Here is a 16,812-nt window from a genome sequence, read left to right as displayed (position 1 = left end):
TAACAATAAAAGACGTTTTATAACCCAATAACGAGAAAAGAGGGACTTTTCATTTTTATAGAGTTTTGACTTGGGTATTTTTAGCATTTCAACTCCTCAAGTTCGGTTCATAACGTAGGTAATACTTGTATGAATGAAGAGATATTAAAAAAAAAATTGATACAGGGAGCTGCTGGTTCTTTCATATTTAATTAAGAGGGCTTTTCTATGAGGTATCTTTTGATATCAAAACAGGTAGGCACATGGTTCACGTATAGAGATAGGCGTTCGGGTATGGTAGGATGGGGTAAGTAGGTACCTAAACATAAAAGCTGTTTCATCTCGAAATGTGTGTTGACTGTCCTTTTATTGTTACTTACTCAATGACAGAATGATTGAGAAAAGAAACGGGGAGGATGAAAGAAAGGAGAATGAGGATGAGAAAGGAAGAGAAGGGAAGAGTCAAAAAAGGTTTTATTAAACTGGGAGGGAGAAGCAGAATGAACAGGAGGGGGGGAGGAGGAGGACAAACAAATAGAGAGGAGGAGGAGGAGGAGGGGGAGGAGGAGGATGATAAGAAAGAGAATATTGACATTGAGGAAAGGAAGAGGAGAAAAAAGGCTAAAAAAATATACTTAAGACAAGAAAAAATTGGAAGTAACAACAGTGAGGCTCGGAGATAAAAAAAAAAATATCTGGTGTGAACATCACACGACTTTCCTTATCCTATTAAATTATGCTTATTTGAGTGTTCTTTTACCTTAATTTTTACAATATCTCTAACCGATTAGTCGGTATACCTGAAAACCGCCAAAAAAAAAAAACGGTCGACAACCGCCAAAAAGCGACCCAAATGCCGCCAACCGCAGCACCTATCTTTTGTACTGCATCCTTGTCACATATGTGGACTACATACCAAATTTCAACTCTCTAGCTCATACCGTTCCCGAGATATTATTGAATTACACCAAAACCGCCAAAAAACGGCCAAAATGCCGCCAAGCATTGCACCGATCTTAACCAAAAGTTTCGTGTCGTATCCTTGTCACATTTGACACCTACATGCCAAATTTAAAGTCTCTAGCTCTTACCGTTCTCGAGATATTTTGTTTACAGTCAAACAGAAAGACAGACAGACACACACGTGACACACACGGACCAATGGCTGAAATTTTGGATTTAAGCTTTAGGGACTTCAAAACTTGTTTTGGCACTAAAACCTGACCATCGAAAATTTGACCGGATTACATTACTTTCCTTCCTAATAGGATAAGGAAAGAAAAAAGAGAACATTTAAAAAGAAAAAGAGAAGATTAAGGACTTTAAGAAGGGAAGAAAAACAGGAGAAAAGGTAAAAGGAGAAGATATGGAAAGAAAAGGGATGAGAAGAGTGAAACGACCTTTAAAGGTCTCCGAAATAAACGAGAAAAAAAGTTCAACTTTAAATCCAACAGTGGTAGGATTTTACATTTCTCATTTTGTTACCCAAGTTTTAATTAGGGAGTTAGATAAGCAAAAGCTATTAGATAATTATAATCTTTTGACAACATAATTCCCTGTGCTTAGCCCGTATGGTTTCCATTTAATTCCTATTTGAATGAACGAAGGGAGATTTAAATTTTAGTTTCTGTGATTTTGCCTTTCACTCTCATCTGTATGTTTGTTTCGCCATAACTGTGGAGCGGAAATCCGACTTTGAGGAAACTTGGCAAACATGTTTTATGTTTGTTCAACATAATATTGTGACAGAATGGGATAGAATAGGTAGGTATTATATTCTGATGTTTATACTGCCAGTCTATAAAGGAAATTTGTCTAGAAAGGAAATGAAGTCTATAAAGGAGAATTTCGTTCACTACATTTTTCGCCCGATTCAGCCTTTGGGGACTTTATGAGGACCCCTCTGTTATCAGCCCGTTCAAAAGTTCAATGAACTACTAGTACCTGCGTCACTGCCAAGGTAAGGTCCAAGGCGGTCACTCAGGCTGCGACTGTCCTAGGTCTGTCAGACTGCCGCGCCGCACGCCGGAACGTAATGTGTGGAGGAAAAAGTTTCCCAAAAGCTAGCTAATAGGTACCTACCTACAATAATTTTCCTTACTTTTTTGTCTACCTACTTTTTTGTCAAAATATGTAGGACTGTAGGTAGTTACAATAAGACAAATTGTTTGAGATAAACAAACAGACAGACAGCTTAAGGGAAAAAAAAAATAAAAAAAAATATGCAATTTGAAATTAGGTATAACTCAGAATTTCAGAAACTCAAAACAATGGAGGTTGATGCCCCTACAGTTGACAAAAAAAAAAAAAAAAAAAAAAAAAAAAAATTTTTTTAAAAGGGGGGTTGATCCCCCCAAATTAAAAAAAAAAAAAAAAAAAAAAAAAAAAAAAAACATTATTTTAATGGAAAAACACCCAAAAAGTGGAAAAAACTGATGTTTTACGTATTTTTCCTGTGGCAATCATTTTGAAAAAATACAAATGTTAATGTAGGTATACCTACCTAGGTACCTATTAATTTATTTTCATTTTCAGCTAATTTTTTTTTAGTAGTTATCGATTACTTACCTATCTACTTATGAAGATCTCGAAGGGTTAAGAGTTAAAGTTAGCTTCACAAAAGCAAACGTGTGTTACCTTTCTTTCCTAACAAGTTGTAGGTCCTTAGCTCCTTAGTTCCTTATGTTTTATGTTGACAATAAAACACAAATAAATTGGTAGTGTGCGCACTTTGAGTAGGTTTTGAATTTGGGAAAACATAAAACTTGGGTAATAAAATGTCCTTTATCTTTTCTTTTTTATTAAGGGTTTCCTTTAATATTGCACTTGCTTATGGTTTTTATTGCCTTTCAGGAAAAATTAAATTAGAGTACCTACGTAGGTAGGTATGGTAGGTAGGTAGGTACCTTCTTACAAGTGAATTTCGTATTTCGTAAGTCTGTCAGCCCAAAGGTACCTATCTAGGTAGGTACCTATATGCCTCGTTTTTTTTTTACTCTTGTAAAGCAGATAGGTAGATGTCTGATGTATGTTTCCTTTTACAAATAGGTACAGGCGAAATTATCCTGGCATGGACATAGCAATGGATTTTTTTCTGAAGCTATGAATCCATCGAATCCAGATTCATTTTGACGACAGTCGACAGTAGTAATAAAAAATAAAGTAAAAACATTATCTACTAGTATAGCTCGCTATACTGTAGTAATAGAAAGTAAAAAGCCCTAGTGAGGAGTTAGGTATTACCTGCTCAGGGTCCATATTATTTTCAAAACGATTGTACATAAAACGCCTGACAATAAAATTCACATATGCAATGTGCTATACATTTTAAAGTTACGGTAGCTCATACTGACTTCCGTAGTTTTCAAGGATTCACGACTTCTACCGAAAGTGCATTGATCACAAAATTCGCCACATGCAAAAAAAGTACGCCATTTACTTCAATTTATTTGCTTTGAATTAATTTTCTTGTTAAAAGACCTCAAAAATTAACTTTTTCCTTCAGGAATATTAATTTATCACTCTTAATTACTTAAGGTAAGTACTTTCACCGTAATTTGAATTGTTTTTAGTTGTATAAATTGATGACGTAACGCAAATAATTGCCACCCGCGACTCAATTTTATCAGCTGATATTTGGGAGGGGTTGGGAGGTTCCTCAATACTTTTCTATTTATTTGGGAGTATTGATAAGATAAATCCTGAAGCTGAGGCTCGTCTGGTTTCGTTCAATTATTGTGTTTAAATTTTAAATAAAGTGTATCTTTTTAACCCAGAAACTATCTTTTAAATCCTACAGAAGAAGAACCATCAGAATTCCATCCAGGTAACCACACAAAATCAACATGTCAACTGCATTAGGAAAAATGGCTGATGAAGATAGGGAAGGAAGGTTTGGGTTTGTGTATGCAGTCTCAGGTCCTGTGGTAACTGCAGAAAAAATGTCAGGATCTGCTATGTACGAACTGGTACGAGTGGGATACTTTGAACTGGTGGGAGAAATCATCAGATTAGAGGGTGACATGGCTACTATTCAAGTGTACGAAGAAACATCGGGTGTGACTGTCGGTGACCCTGTGCTAAGGACAGGCAAACCCTTATCTGTTGAGCTTGGTCCTGGTATCCTGGGAAGTATATTTGATGGTATTCAGCGTCCATTGAAAGACATCAATGAGTTATCTCAGAGCATTTACATCCCCAAGGGTGTCAACATTCCTGCATTGAACAGAGATGTTAGTTGGGAGTTCAACCCAATGAATCTGAAGATTGGAAGTCATATCACTGGTGGAGATCAGTATGGTCTTGTTCATGAGAATACACTTGTCAAGCACAAGATGATCATGCCCCCTAAAGCTAAGGGTACTGTCACTTACATTGCACCTGCTGGTAACTATAAAGTTGATGAAGTTGTTCTTGAAACTGAATTTGATGGAGAGAAGAGTAAATACACCATGGTTCAAGTATGGCCTGTCCGTCAGCCCCGCCCTGTCACAGAAAAGCTACCTGCTAACTATCCACTATTGACAGGTCAAAGAGTTCTTGATTCCCTCTTCCCCTGTGTTCTTGGAGGAACCACTGCCATTCCAGGTGCCTTTGGTTGTGGTAAAACTGTGATTTCCCAGGCTTTGTCCAAATATTCCAACTCAGATGTTATTGTGTATGTAGGATGTGGAGAGCGAGGTAATGAAATGGCAGAGGTACTGAGAGATTTCCCTGAGCTTACCATTGAAGTTGATGGAGTTACCGAATCAATCATGAAGCGTACTACACTTGTAGCCAACACATCTAACATGCCTGTAGCTGCCCGAGAGGCTTCTATCTACACTGGTATCACACTGTCTGAGTACTTCAGAGACATGGGTTACAATGTGTCCATGATGGCTGACTCTACATCCCGTTGGGCTGAGGCTTTGAGAGAAATTTCAGGACGTCTTGCTGAGATGCCTGCTGACAGTGGTTATCCTGCCTACCTAGGAGCCAGACTGGCCTCATTCTATGAACGTGCTGGCAGAGTCAAATGCTTGGGTAACCCAGACAGAGAAGGTTCTGTGAGTATTGTGGGTGCTGTATCTCCCCCTGGTGGAGATTTCTCCGACCCTGTCACTTCTGCTACTCTTGGTATTGTCCAAGTGTTCTGGGGTCTTGACAAGAAACTTGCACAGAGGAAACATTTCCCCTCTATCAACTGGCTCATCTCTTACAGTAAATACATGAGAGCCTTGGATGACTTCTATGATAAAAATCATCCGGAGTTTGTACCTCTGAGAACCAAGGTAAAGGAAATCCTTCAAGAAGAAGAAGATTTATCAGAAATTGTGCAACTGGTTGGTAAAGCCTCCTTGGCAGAATCTGATAAAATCACCTTGGAAGTTGCCAAGTTGCTGAAAGATGATTTCCTTCAGCAAAACAGTTACTCACCCTATGACAGGTTCTGTCCCTTCTACAAAACTGTGGGAATGCTGCGTAACATGATTGCTTTCTATGATATGTCCCGCCATGCTGTTGAGTCTACTGCTCAGTCAGAAAACAAAATCACATGGTCTGTCATCAGAGACAGCATGAGCAACATTCTGTACCAACTTTCCTCCATGAAATTCAAAGACCCTGTCAAGGATGGAGAAGCTAAAACCAGAGCAGACTTTGATCAACTGTATGAAGACATTCAGCAAGCATTCCGTAACTTAGAAGACTAATGTCTTTGTGTGTAGCCTCTGTTTATATTTTGTTCTGTTATATCTTCTTGTTATCACTATTGTTTTGTTTTTATCATTATTCTCTCGTAATTGTAGAATTGATATGTCAGTGACAATAATATCCTGAACTCCCATGTCCTGTGTTAGATCCAGGAGGACATGTGTTGTATAGTTACAGTTACCATCATCATTTTTTATTCATTATCATAACATACTACCATGATAGCCTAATGAACTTACTACCTACTGGAGAGTAGACCACTGACATGGTGACAAAACTCACTCTTTTAGTAAGGTACTAAGTAGGTACCCTCTGGAACCATATCTATCAAATATTTATCATATTTTACTTACTTTGGGTGAGTATTGAACCCTTCCAAAATTATATTATGTAAGCATTCTTGCTTGTTAAGATCTTATTTGCCAGTTCTTAAAAGTATGAGTTCTGTTCCCCTGTTAGTCAAAACAAATATTCATTGTATGTACTTACAGACCACCTTAAAATTTTCATGTTTGTCATCTTCACTCATAACTGTTTCGTAATTTGAAAGAGTATTAAGCATTCATGTTTACAAGTTGAAACTTAAAAATCTAATACCTATACCTTTAGTTCCTGATTCTCTAATGAGAATGTCAGTTCCAACTTCAGTGATCTTTTTGCTAGAATACCCTTGTAATAATATTTCTAATTTCTAGGTAGGAGAAAGAAAAGTGAAAATCTTGTAGAAATCAAACAAATTGCCATTTATTAATTATTTTTATTCAATATTTTAGTACCTACATATTCTAATCTTCGGCATTGACCTATACTTAAACATTATATTTTTGGCATTTCTAGCTGAACTTCCAGGGCTAATCAAGTGTGTTGACATATTATTAAGATAAAGTAATACCTACCAATCTTGTTTTATATCTAAATCAAAACTATTTGGGATACCTATTTTTAAAATTAATATTAAAGTTGTTACTTTTCCAAGTTTTATTTTGTAAACAGTTTTTTGTGCATTTATCTTTTGAGTCTTTAATACAGAATAGGTTAAATCAGCATAGGTCTAATAATATAGTACTTAGGTATAATCCTTAGCTCTTTTGATTTGTTTAAGTAACTTCGAAATTTAGAAACGTTTTAACTATTTGCTTTTTCAAACGGATTTTTGTGTCTATTAATAAGTTGCTAAACTATCCTTTTGTTTGTTCCAACAAGACCTGCTTATCCTGTAACGCTGATTATTTTGATAAAAATTTCCTATTGAAATTTGATTGATAATTTGTCTTGGGTTTCGGTCCAAGCAAAGCAGAGTATTTATTACCTATTACTTCCTAAAACTTTCTTTCTTTCAAAAAGTTAATATTCAGCCCATCTTTTTGTTTTAATAGGCAAATTGGTAGCACAATTTTTTTGGTACATTTCCTGGTACAGCTGTTTTGTCCTAGCCACTCCCAAGGGTGTGGGCTTTTATTTTTCTGAAGCAAATGGTCTTGTAAGTAAGTGAAGATATGAGCATTAGAGTAAAATTTATTGAGACAAATAGTAATAAATAAATAAAAATTCCATGCATTCCTCTGTACATAATAATTTATTTTTAATTCTTTTATTTTTTGAAATATTTAAGAAATTATTTCGTAGCTATCGAATATTTAGAAAAATAAAACAAACAATATTATTTTAGATTCAGAATAAACACATTATTTCAGTGTCATGTTTTAAACTGGAGAGAGTTTATTTATTTAACGGTTACAGGAGTTACAGTATAACCATCTTGTAGGTATTGTGTCGGTAATTAGTTTTAAGTGTTGAACTTTCTCAGAGAAATTCACACGATTAGTAGACAAACTACCTGAGAATTCTGAGTTCTTACACTTCTTTCTACAATTGCTTTCATGAAGTGATCAAGTTCACACCATGTAGCCAATAAAACAAGTAACGTCTACACCCAAGAAGTTACCTATCTCCTTTACCACCTACATGCAATCATTTAAACCAATTCACTAAGTTCCATAACGTTGCATAAAAGTCTGTCTCCATTAGCAGAAATTTAACTAATTCTTATCAGACATGGTATTTGGAACTGCAAGCCAAATCTCAATAAGTATCTCTTGGAGCACTCCCAAGTGTTTCAAGTACCTACAGCCAGTAATGAACACAGCCGTATTAGTTACTAACTCATGTTAATCTGTCTGGACCACGTGACCTGTTTTGTCAGTCAATAGTGATAAGAGAATTAAGCAGGCATGTAAGTGAGTCTAACGTAGAGAAGACAGAGGAGTGTTTAGAGTCGCACGTTAATGTCAGTCCTGTTAACACTCGAGATTCTTGATGGAGGAATCAGTAATTCTGTTATTCTTCATTGGAGAGTAGCCTCTTATCCATATTAATTTTAATAATTTTAATAAGACTCGAGATTCATAATGGAGGAATCAGTAATTTTGTTATTCTTCATTGGAGAGTAGCCTCTTGTCCATATTAACTGTATGGAACTTGGCCTGGCGCACTGCCGTACGCTCAGATCTGTAGAAAAATAATTTTCTACCGTCTAAATCACGATGAGCCAGCGGCGATAGCACGTTGAATGCACCAGTTACCTATGTTCACTGAAGTTAAGCAACGTTGCGCGTGGTTAGTAGATGGGTGACCATTTGGGTAATCACGTGCTGGCTTTTTCCGGCCTCACTCATGCTGTGTGAAGTTCATGTGAGTTAGTAGGCGGGTAGCTTGTCACCGAATGGAAGACATAAAGGTGTGTCCACACATAGTCGCCGGGCCATCGATCGGCGGCCGTCGACTTTGCGGACACACCTTAATCCTCGTCACTGAAAAATAGTTGTGACGTTCACTGCGCCCTCCCGCAAATCAGGCGAGCGCCCCAGTTTGCTACCCTGGCAGGTAGACTACTCTTTTGAAACGAGTATGGGGGTTAAACACATGGGGGCGTGGTTGTCATTTTAGGACAATCTGCATGAACCACTAAAGATGATAGGAATAAGAACAGCTTATTGACTCCGGTATCTATTTTAACGTTAAGCTGTGTCCACACCCCGTCGATCGACGAGGTGAATCTATGTTGTCGAGGCAGTGTACGGTTTCAGTCGACGTCGATTGACGCGTTCGATTTTGTGTGGACAGCTTTATATCAAGCGTACCGGGAGCCGGGATAAGCGCGAACGTGAGTTCAAATTTCTTCTAACATCGTAGATACCTACCAAAGGTTGCCTAAGGTTGTTGATGTAGTCGGTAGATATCGACCTGATTTCTGTTGAAGGTGCGATTTCAAGTCAAGTCCACTGAAATTATCTTTATAGGATTCGATGTCATCCTGAAGAATGGACCCAACCTCGGGAAGAAAACCCATGAAGGGTTTCATCGGGCTTCATATAGGTAAGTTATCCCGTGTTACTTTGGCTGAGGGGACAGGGTACATAACACTTGGTCCCCCCATGGGAAAAATGATTGATTCCGTGACTGGCTGTTACGGGGCCCACTCAGCCTCGTGAAGAAAATGTATGTCTATGTATCATATAAATGCGCATAGCGACCGCTGCCAGCATGGTAGGTAAACATTGGGTGTTGGGATTATCGAGATATTCGGAAAATCCTACAATGCTGCAGTGAGCACCAAAGTTGTGATATAACAACACAAAGAAACGGCATTTATTTCAGATCTTCACCTGTCGAATTTCTTCTCTATTTCAGGGGCTGGTAAATATAGCAACGCGAAATATTCTGTGTACAAAAGCGTTATGGACTTGGCATGTAGCGAAGTAAGTTATACTTAAGCCTTATACTCAAAGAGTTCACTTTCCGAAGGTCGTGGTTTCAAACCCAGTTTTTTTTCGTATTTTGGTGCCTGCCTAAATTCGTAGAAGCTTAACCCATCCTTTAGGGCTGTTTGCCCCTACACCTAAGACTCTGAATGGGCTTTTTGTCTGATTCTGATTGGTGCCTGCCTACCTATGTACCATAAACCCCATTTCTTTTCTATCCAGGGAATCAAAGTTCTGCGCACTGGAGGCTCTGCCCTAAAGGCGGTGACAGTGGCCACCTCAATTCTGGAGGACTCAAAGGTTACCAATGCAGGCTCTGGGTCAAATCTAACCTGGGATGGCCAGGTTGAGTGTGATGCAGGGCTGATGGAAGGAAAGACCGGCCATTTCGGGGCCGTAGGTACGTGACACTGATATTATACCGCTAAAAGTAGCTGCTCTTTTTTCCTCTCGAGGCTTATCGTCCCGAAATCGAAGAGAGAAGGAGGACAGGATAGGAGAAAGCCAGCCGTTCCGAGAACGAACATTATCCGTTCAGGATAAAATCCGCCTCGGGCGGGAATCAAACCAGTGGCCTAGCGCTCACAAGACAGACGCACTACCAACCAAGCTAACTAGGCTGGCTGATGGTCAGTTTTTAGTTTAGTGCCAAAAAATTTAAGAAGAAGAAGAAGAAGAGGAAAAAAAAGGTTTTGAGGTCCTCTGAGCCATCTCTTTTTTACGACTAGAACATGATGTTCGTAGAAGCTTAAGTCTTAACCCATCCTTTAGGGCTGTTTGCCCCTACACCTAAGCTTTTCAGGCGGGCTTTTCGTGTATGAGAACCCGATATTAATTCCACGTTTCCCCCCCAGGTGCTCTGCAGCAAGTCCGTAATCCAATCCAAGTCGCCTATCGTCTGTGCAAGGACCAATCACGTCTCGAGTGTGGTGGCCTCATAAGGCCGTGTATTATGGTGGGCCCCGGGGCCCTAGCCTATGCCCGGGAGAAAAAAGCGGCCCAAATTTTAGACACGGCTGATTTGATTTGCCCCGCAGCTCGGCGCAGGTAATAATAATTTAATGTTTATTGTTTTCTATATCCCTGCCCCACAGCCCAAAACAATCACCCTAGACCCTAGTTTTAGGACTGATTGAGAGGCTGACGAAAAACGTCGACCCCACCTGTACACGGGAAAAGGCGAAGAAAAATTGTTCCTTTTTAAGTATAGTTAGTACTTTTCAGGAACTCCTGTTGTTAGATTGGTAGTTTATTAATTTTTGTCTTTCTTGTTAGGTATGCGCGAAGTAAAGCACGCGTGCTAGAGATGAAACCAAATAGCCGGGCTGTCTGTGATAATGATTGTAAATGTGCTGATGATAGCGTTCTTCCCTCCACTCATGCAGATACTTCTGTAGTGCAATCTGTTGACAATAGTCCTGGAGTATCAAGGGTCGTTGCGACTAGTAAACGACCAGCTGAATCTTTTAAGGGTAGGTAAGTTTTTTTTTTTTTTTTTTTTTTTTCAAAAAGTCAAAAGTGTGTCCACACATAGTCGACCGGCCGTCGATCGTTGTCGACTGAACCGTTCACACTACCTCGATAACACAGTTTCATCTCGTCGATCGACGGCCGTTCGGCTATGTTTGGGCACACCTTTAGGTAGCAACCTCAGTAGGTAGCTCACTTGTTAATGGTTGGAAAAGTCTGCAGTCTGCACCTGGGAACCGTTTTTGCTTCGGGCACATTCTTTTACAACCTTTCCTCATGGCCGGGATCCGAACCTCCGCGTTAAGTCAGTGCTCTTACTTTTCAGTTTAAATGCATGTAGGTAATTATTCAAATTTCGCTTTGCTCTTTTCAGGTGCTGAGATTGAGGTGGTCAAAAGGAAAAAAGTTTCCCCGGAAACGTGTTGTGAAATGCCTTCTACAGTAGATACCGTACTAGTCAATACGTCCATTATTAAAATATGTGATAGTGAAAAATCTCTAGAAGCATTAGATAGAAATCAAGTTAATATTGAAAATGTTACAAATCTAAAATCCAACAAGGACCGCGAAAATGAAGACAGAGAAGGAGGAGGAGAAGAAATAGGAGGAGGAGGAGGAGGAGGAGGAGGAGGAGGAAGAAAAGAAGAAACAGGAGGAGGAGATAACGACAGAGGAGAAGAAAAAGGATGTGAACGAATAAAGGGAGAGGAAGATAAAGGAGGAGAAGGAAAATTACGTGAAGAAGAGGAAGAAATACATTTGGATACTGTGGGTGTGGTTTGCGTGGATTTAGAGGGCAACCTTGCTTCTTCTTGCTCAAGTGGAGGCATTATTCTCAAACGCTCCGGTCGTCTAGGACAGGTAAGATTTTTACTTTTTTAGCTAAATCCCCTTTAGGGGTGAGCTACTTTTTTTTATTATTATTTTTATTTTTATTTATTTTTTTTTTTTTTAAGAAGGAAAAAAGAGTTTTGACAGAGGGAACTGTAACAACAGAGTTGTTATCGTCCCGTAATCGAAAAGAGGGGGAATGCAAGATAGGAGAAAGCCAGCCGTCAGCCGTTCCGAGAACAAACCTTATCTGTTTAGGATAAAGTTCTCGAACCCGCGATCTAGTGCACGGCAGACGCCCTACCTTCCAAGCAAACTAGGCTGGCTTAAATACGTTTACATAATAATTAGCCTACCTGCATTTTCAAATCCCTTCTTTTTACTTTCTTTATCCTATTGGAAGTAATTATTTTTATTTGTATTTATTAAAGTGTGTAAAAAGGAAAGTAGTGTAATCGGGTAAAATTTTTAAATCCCTTCTTTCCCAACAGGCATGTATTCGGGGTAGCGGCTGTTGGGCCCAGAACGCGGACCCTGGGGCCTACAAATACGGACCTGCCGTGTCCACGTCCGGCCCTGGTGAATATCTTATCCGAACCTGCCTAGCCCAGGAAGTGGCCCGAGTTTTTAGAGGCAAAGTTTTGGCCAGCCCTGGAATCGAAGAAGATGTGGGCTCGTGCAATTCTGTCCTACTGGAGAAGGGTATGAGGGAAGAATTTTTGGGTAAGGTTTTCGACCTATTAGAGTAAGGTTTTCGACATTACTTTCCTTATTATAGGATAAGGAAAGTAAAAAAAAAGCTAGGTAGTTATAGGTAGTAGGTAGGTACCTATTGCCTTGGAAGAAGGGAAAATAGGAAAAGGGTAAGAGACGTTTGATAAAGCAAAAAAAGTGCAGAAAGTGCTTGGTTCGTCAATGTAGAATGCTCATAAAAAAAAAAAAAAACTCCCTAATAAATTTTGTCCTTTTTTCTCTCCAGAGTCCCCATTTCTTCAAGGCGTTGAATTTCCCAAGCTGGCAGGTGTCATTGTACTTCTCACTTCACCTGACAATAATAGCCCTGAAGAGTTCCTGTGGGCACACAGTAGTCATTCGTTTGGAGTTGCCTACATGAGTACAAACGACAAACGGCCACATGTGAGTACTTGAGTACTAATTTTTTAAAGCAGTTCAAGTACCTACCAGAGCACCAGCCTAGTTGAGGCCCGTTCTCACTAATCGTGAGTTTCATCCGATTTTTTTCCGAATGTCCCTGAAGGCAATGTAATTTAAATGAAAGTGTTCCCACCACGCACGACACGATTTTTTACCCGAACAAGTAGGAATGGGCTTTTAGTTAGTTCGGAGGGTTCGATTCCCACCTGAGGCTAACTTTATACTCAGCAGGTAAGGTTCGTTCTCCTCTGTTTTTTCCTATCCTTTTTTCCTTCTCTTTACTTTTTCGTCATTTTTAGTTAGATACCTAATACCTAGGTTAAAACATAAAAGAAAAGTCCTCTTAATTAATTATAGAAGAGTCAGCCTTCTTAGCTTGAAGGTAGTGCGTCTGCCTTGTAAGCGCTAGGTCGCGGGTTCGCATCTCGCCCGGGGCGAACTTTATCCTCAGCAGGTAAGGATCGTTCCCAGTACGGCTGGCTTTCTACTGTCCTGTCTTCCTTCTCTGTTCGCTTCGAGACGATAAGACCTTAAGCAGTTACAGTTCCCTCTATCAAGGTTCGATCTCAGAGCGTGCGACTATCCCATCCTGTCCTCTCTTCAATTACAGAACAATAGGTACCTATTTTTTTTAAAAGAGGTTTGACAGAGGGAACTGTAACTGCTATGGTCTTATCGTCCCGAAATCGAAGAGAGAAGGAAGACAGGATAGGAGAAAGGCGGCCGTTCCGAGAACGAACAATATCCCATCAGAATAAAATCCGCTACGGGGGGAATCGAACCCGCGGCCTAGCGCTTACAAGGCAGACGCACTACCAACAAAGCTAACTAGGCTGGCCATAAACTTTTAGTTACATACATTTGTAGTCAAATCAAACCTCCCAAATGTCTGCTAAATGATAATAAATTACACACATGGCCTTGCTGCTTAGCGTGTAAATAAATAAAATAAAGATAATAAATTACTATTTCTACTTTTTATATGTACAACTTGAAGTACCTAGCTAAGGCCCTACTTTGGGGACCTAAATGATCCAGCAAAAGCTGCTTTATCTACCGTCCCGAAATCGAAGAGAGAAGGAAGACAGGATAGGAGAAAGCCAGCCGTTCCGAGAACGAACATTATCCCATCAGGATAAAATTTCATTTTTGGACACCCTGTAGATTTACTCTGAAGCATTTTTCCCTCCATTTTTGTGGACACCCTGTATTTACATGTGTATAGGTAGGTAGAGGTAGGTTTCGTCGGGAGCAATTTTGCTGTAATTTTCACCGGAAGGCAATCTGATGGAAAATGGACGTAGACTAATAGAGGAAATAGGAAAAGCGTTAGGACAAATATATCCAACTGGGGGGGAGAGAATATGAAACATGGAATATGTGTGGACGATAAACAGGAATATGTGCAGTGGATGATAAACAGGGAGACGAGGAGAAGGAGGAGGAGAAGAGAGAGAGAGGAGAGATGGAGGAAGAAGATACGAGGGAAGAGGTAGAGAGGAAGAAGGAGGAATAGAATGGAGCAGTTGCAAATGGGTAAAAATTATTAATAAATGATCGATTCCTATGTAAAAAGTTGGCAAAAATCTAAATCTGAAGTCAAAACTCCGAAAAAAAAAAAAAAAAAAAAAAAAAAAAAAAAAGCTGTAAAAGGTCGAAAAATTCAATTTTCAGTTTTCCGATCTAGAACATGAAAGAGTTCAAATATGTGGTGACGTCGAGGAGACTCTTAAGAGCAGTTGTTTTTTGTCGTGCTAGGTGACGCCACTATGAAAGCCGCGCTAGTGGACGGAGCAAGAAAGGAACTGCGCAGAGAAGTATGCAGGGGCTCAATGCGCAGCAGTACATACACATATAATGCGTTTGCCTGAGAGAGGAGCTTAGCTTACCGTGGCATTTGATGTGACGTCATCGGCACCTACGAGACGTAGCCGTGGACGTCATAAGTTTACGATCCACTTTACCGGTATTATGTAACTCTGATTGCGTATCTCGGGATCATAGAAGTCGTAGTAGAAAAAGAAAATTTCCGATCGTCCAGTCATATATGCTGCCCAGGAATAATGAATAATACAAGTTATAGCATGTCCTTGTCTCATTCAGCACGTGTATGTGTTTGGGGGGGGGGGGGGGGGGGGGTGAGAGCCCAAATAAGTAGTGATGTTCCGGTGCATGGAGTGGGGTTTGGTGGGTGCTCCAAATTTTCGAAGTCTGGCCTAGAGTAAAAGAGAAAAATGAAGCTGGAGTTGGATGCCCAGGGACCCTTAGTCCCTCTGCCTGAATACGACCCTGATGCCAGCAGAATAATAATAATGATAATCTCGCATTGATTTTCAAACCAAAGACATGATGTCCGAAGTTTTGCTGTCCCTGTTTTTGATAAGCGGTGCAGTGAGTAGGAGAGAGACAGAGACAGGGAGGTAGAGAAAGAGGGCGAAATAGAGAGAGAGAGAGAGAGAGAGAGATAGAAAGAGGGAGAGAGAGACAGACACCTCTGCTTTCGTAATTTTTCGACGTCACGTCAGTCTCAGTATATGAGTAGGTATTGAGATTGAGTATACCTATACTGTGTCCATTAGGTTAATAGTTACCTATGTACCTCTAATGCCAGGTTTTTAAAGGTCTGGCGTCCAGTCTAGTTAGCTTGGAGGGTAGCGAGTTCGATTCCCGCCCGGGGCGGTTCTATCCTACACAGGCAATTTTCTTTCTCGGAACGGCTAGCCTTCTCCTATCCATTTTTCGTCCTCTTTTCGTCTCCGGGACGATAAGATCTTAGCAGTGAGAGGAAACTTATCAGTCCTCTTTAAAAAAAGTACAATGTCTGAGGTACCTACCTACCTTTTGCGAAATACAAAATGAGAATCTTATTCTGGCACAAGTTTCAATTTCACGAACAGGGTAGGTACGTACTTAAACAAAAACCAACAGAAATCGGCAGCAGAAATGGAATAAGTTGTGGGTAGGTAATAAGTATTATAAGTCAGTAGTTCCTAAAATGTGGATCTCATTTTGGCCCCTTTAAAGGTTTACGCACACTTATCCGTCATGGAGACCTTACGGTACCTATTTGACCTCTGTTTAAATGAATGAAATGGGCTCAAAATAACTAACTAACTAAATAACCTATAGTTTTTAGGGATAAAATCCGCCCCGGACGGGAATCGAACCCGCGGCCTAGCGCTTACAAGGCAGACGCACTACCAACTAAGCTAACTAGGCTGGCTCGGAACTATATGACCTCTGTGTTGTTACATTTCGACAGTTCTCTTCGATTTCGGGACGACTCTGTTACAGTTCCCTCTGTTTTACTTTTCAGACACGAATGAGTGCTCTTGCAGATACGTGTACGCCCGGAACATCAATCAATGTGGAATCAGTACACTGCTAAACCTATGTCCATCTACCTACTATACACCTATAAATATAGGCCGGGCACCCCTGCGAACTATTGACGTTCGTGCGCCTCCCGGCACGTTTGATTCAGTTCCTCATTGTCCATCTACCTACATTACAGTACACCTGCCCCTATATGTACCTATATTCAATTCCTCATACACAAAAAGCCCACCCCGAAGTTTAGGTGTAGGGGCGAACTGCCCTCTGCCCTAAAGGATGGGTTAAGCTTCTGTGATTCTGCCTGTGGTTAACCTAGGCGTCCTGGTAGTCAACACGCTCGCCCGATAAATTAGAGGACGAGGGTTCGATTCCGGCAGAACCATGAGCTGACCATATTATTTTACTGACCTATTTCATATTTTATCTTATGTGTACACTGTACAAATGAAGAATTATTTAACTATGTACACTACCTATGTAGGTACCTACTTGTTATTGTATTCACTTGTTTGTCACAATATTGATGTACCTACCGCAAAAAAAGAACAAACCCATCTACCCATCAAATGACCTTTGCAGTTGACCA

At 40.0% G+C, this 16,812-nt stretch overlaps 2 protein-coding genes across 5 annotated transcripts; both read left to right on the top strand.

The window, feature by feature from the left end:
* The first annotated feature begins 3,381 nt into the window (after window positions 1-3,381).
* On the top strand, window positions 3,382-16,804 carry LOC103507513 (threonine aspartase 1). Of its 4 annotated transcripts, none has more exons than XM_026822350.1 (10): window positions 3,382-3,516; window positions 8,973-9,048; window positions 9,364-9,431; window positions 9,657-9,834; window positions 10,289-10,481; window positions 10,710-10,906; window positions 11,278-11,765; window positions 12,227-12,437; window positions 12,715-12,872; window positions 16,207-16,804. In XM_026822350.1, the coding sequence occupies exons 2-10, from the start codon at window positions 8,994-8,996 to the stop codon at window positions 16,276-16,278; spliced, it is 1,620 nt and encodes a 539-aa protein (XP_026678151.1). In that variant the 5' UTR covers window positions 3,382-3,516; window positions 8,973-8,993; the 3' UTR covers window positions 16,279-16,804. The 4 variants fall into 4 exon arrangements, with proteins under 4 accessions (XP_026678151.1, XP_026678149.1, XP_026678152.1 ...); XM_026822348.1 differs by having other exon boundaries at window positions 12,227-12,458; XM_026822349.1 differs by lacking the exon at window positions 3,382-3,516 and adding an exon at window positions 8,136-8,289 and having other exon boundaries at window positions 12,227-12,458.
* LOC103507511 (V-type proton ATPase catalytic subunit A) lies at window positions 3,616-7,245 on the top strand. Its single transcript, XM_008471983.3, has one exon. The coding sequence runs from the start codon at window positions 3,825-3,827 to the stop codon at window positions 5,670-5,672; it is 1,848 nt and encodes a 615-aa protein (XP_008470205.1). The 5' UTR covers window positions 3,616-3,824; the 3' UTR covers window positions 5,673-7,245.
* Window positions 16,805-16,812: the final 8 nt, after the last annotated feature.

Source organism: Diaphorina citri, unplaced genomic scaffold (assembly GCF_000475195.1).
Source record: "Diaphorina citri unplaced genomic scaffold, Diaci psyllid genome assembly version 1.1 scaffold319, whole genome shotgun sequence".
Classification (NCBI taxonomy): Eukaryota; Metazoa; Arthropoda; class Insecta; order Hemiptera; family Psyllidae; genus Diaphorina; species Diaphorina citri.
The sequence above is the reverse complement of the archived record's forward strand: the minus strand, read 5'-3'. Positions and strand labels throughout refer to the sequence as shown.

Coding starts and splice junctions, on each gene's coding strand:
- LOC103507513 (XM_026822348.1), top strand. CDS start 8,994: ATGGACCCAACCTCGGGAAGAAAACCCATGAAGGGTTTCATCGGGCTT. Junction 9,835..10,288: donor CGGCCATTTCGGGGCCGTAG/GTACGTGACACT, acceptor TTTCCCCCCCAG/GTGCTCTGCAGCAAGTCCGT. Junction 10,482..10,709: donor TGCCCCGCAGCTCGGCGCAG/GTAATAATAATT, acceptor CTTTCTTGTTAG/GTATGCGCGAAGTAAAGCAC.
- LOC103507511 (XM_008471983.3), top strand. CDS start 3,825: ATGTCAACTGCATTAGGAAAAATGGCTGATGAAGATAGGGAAGGAAGG.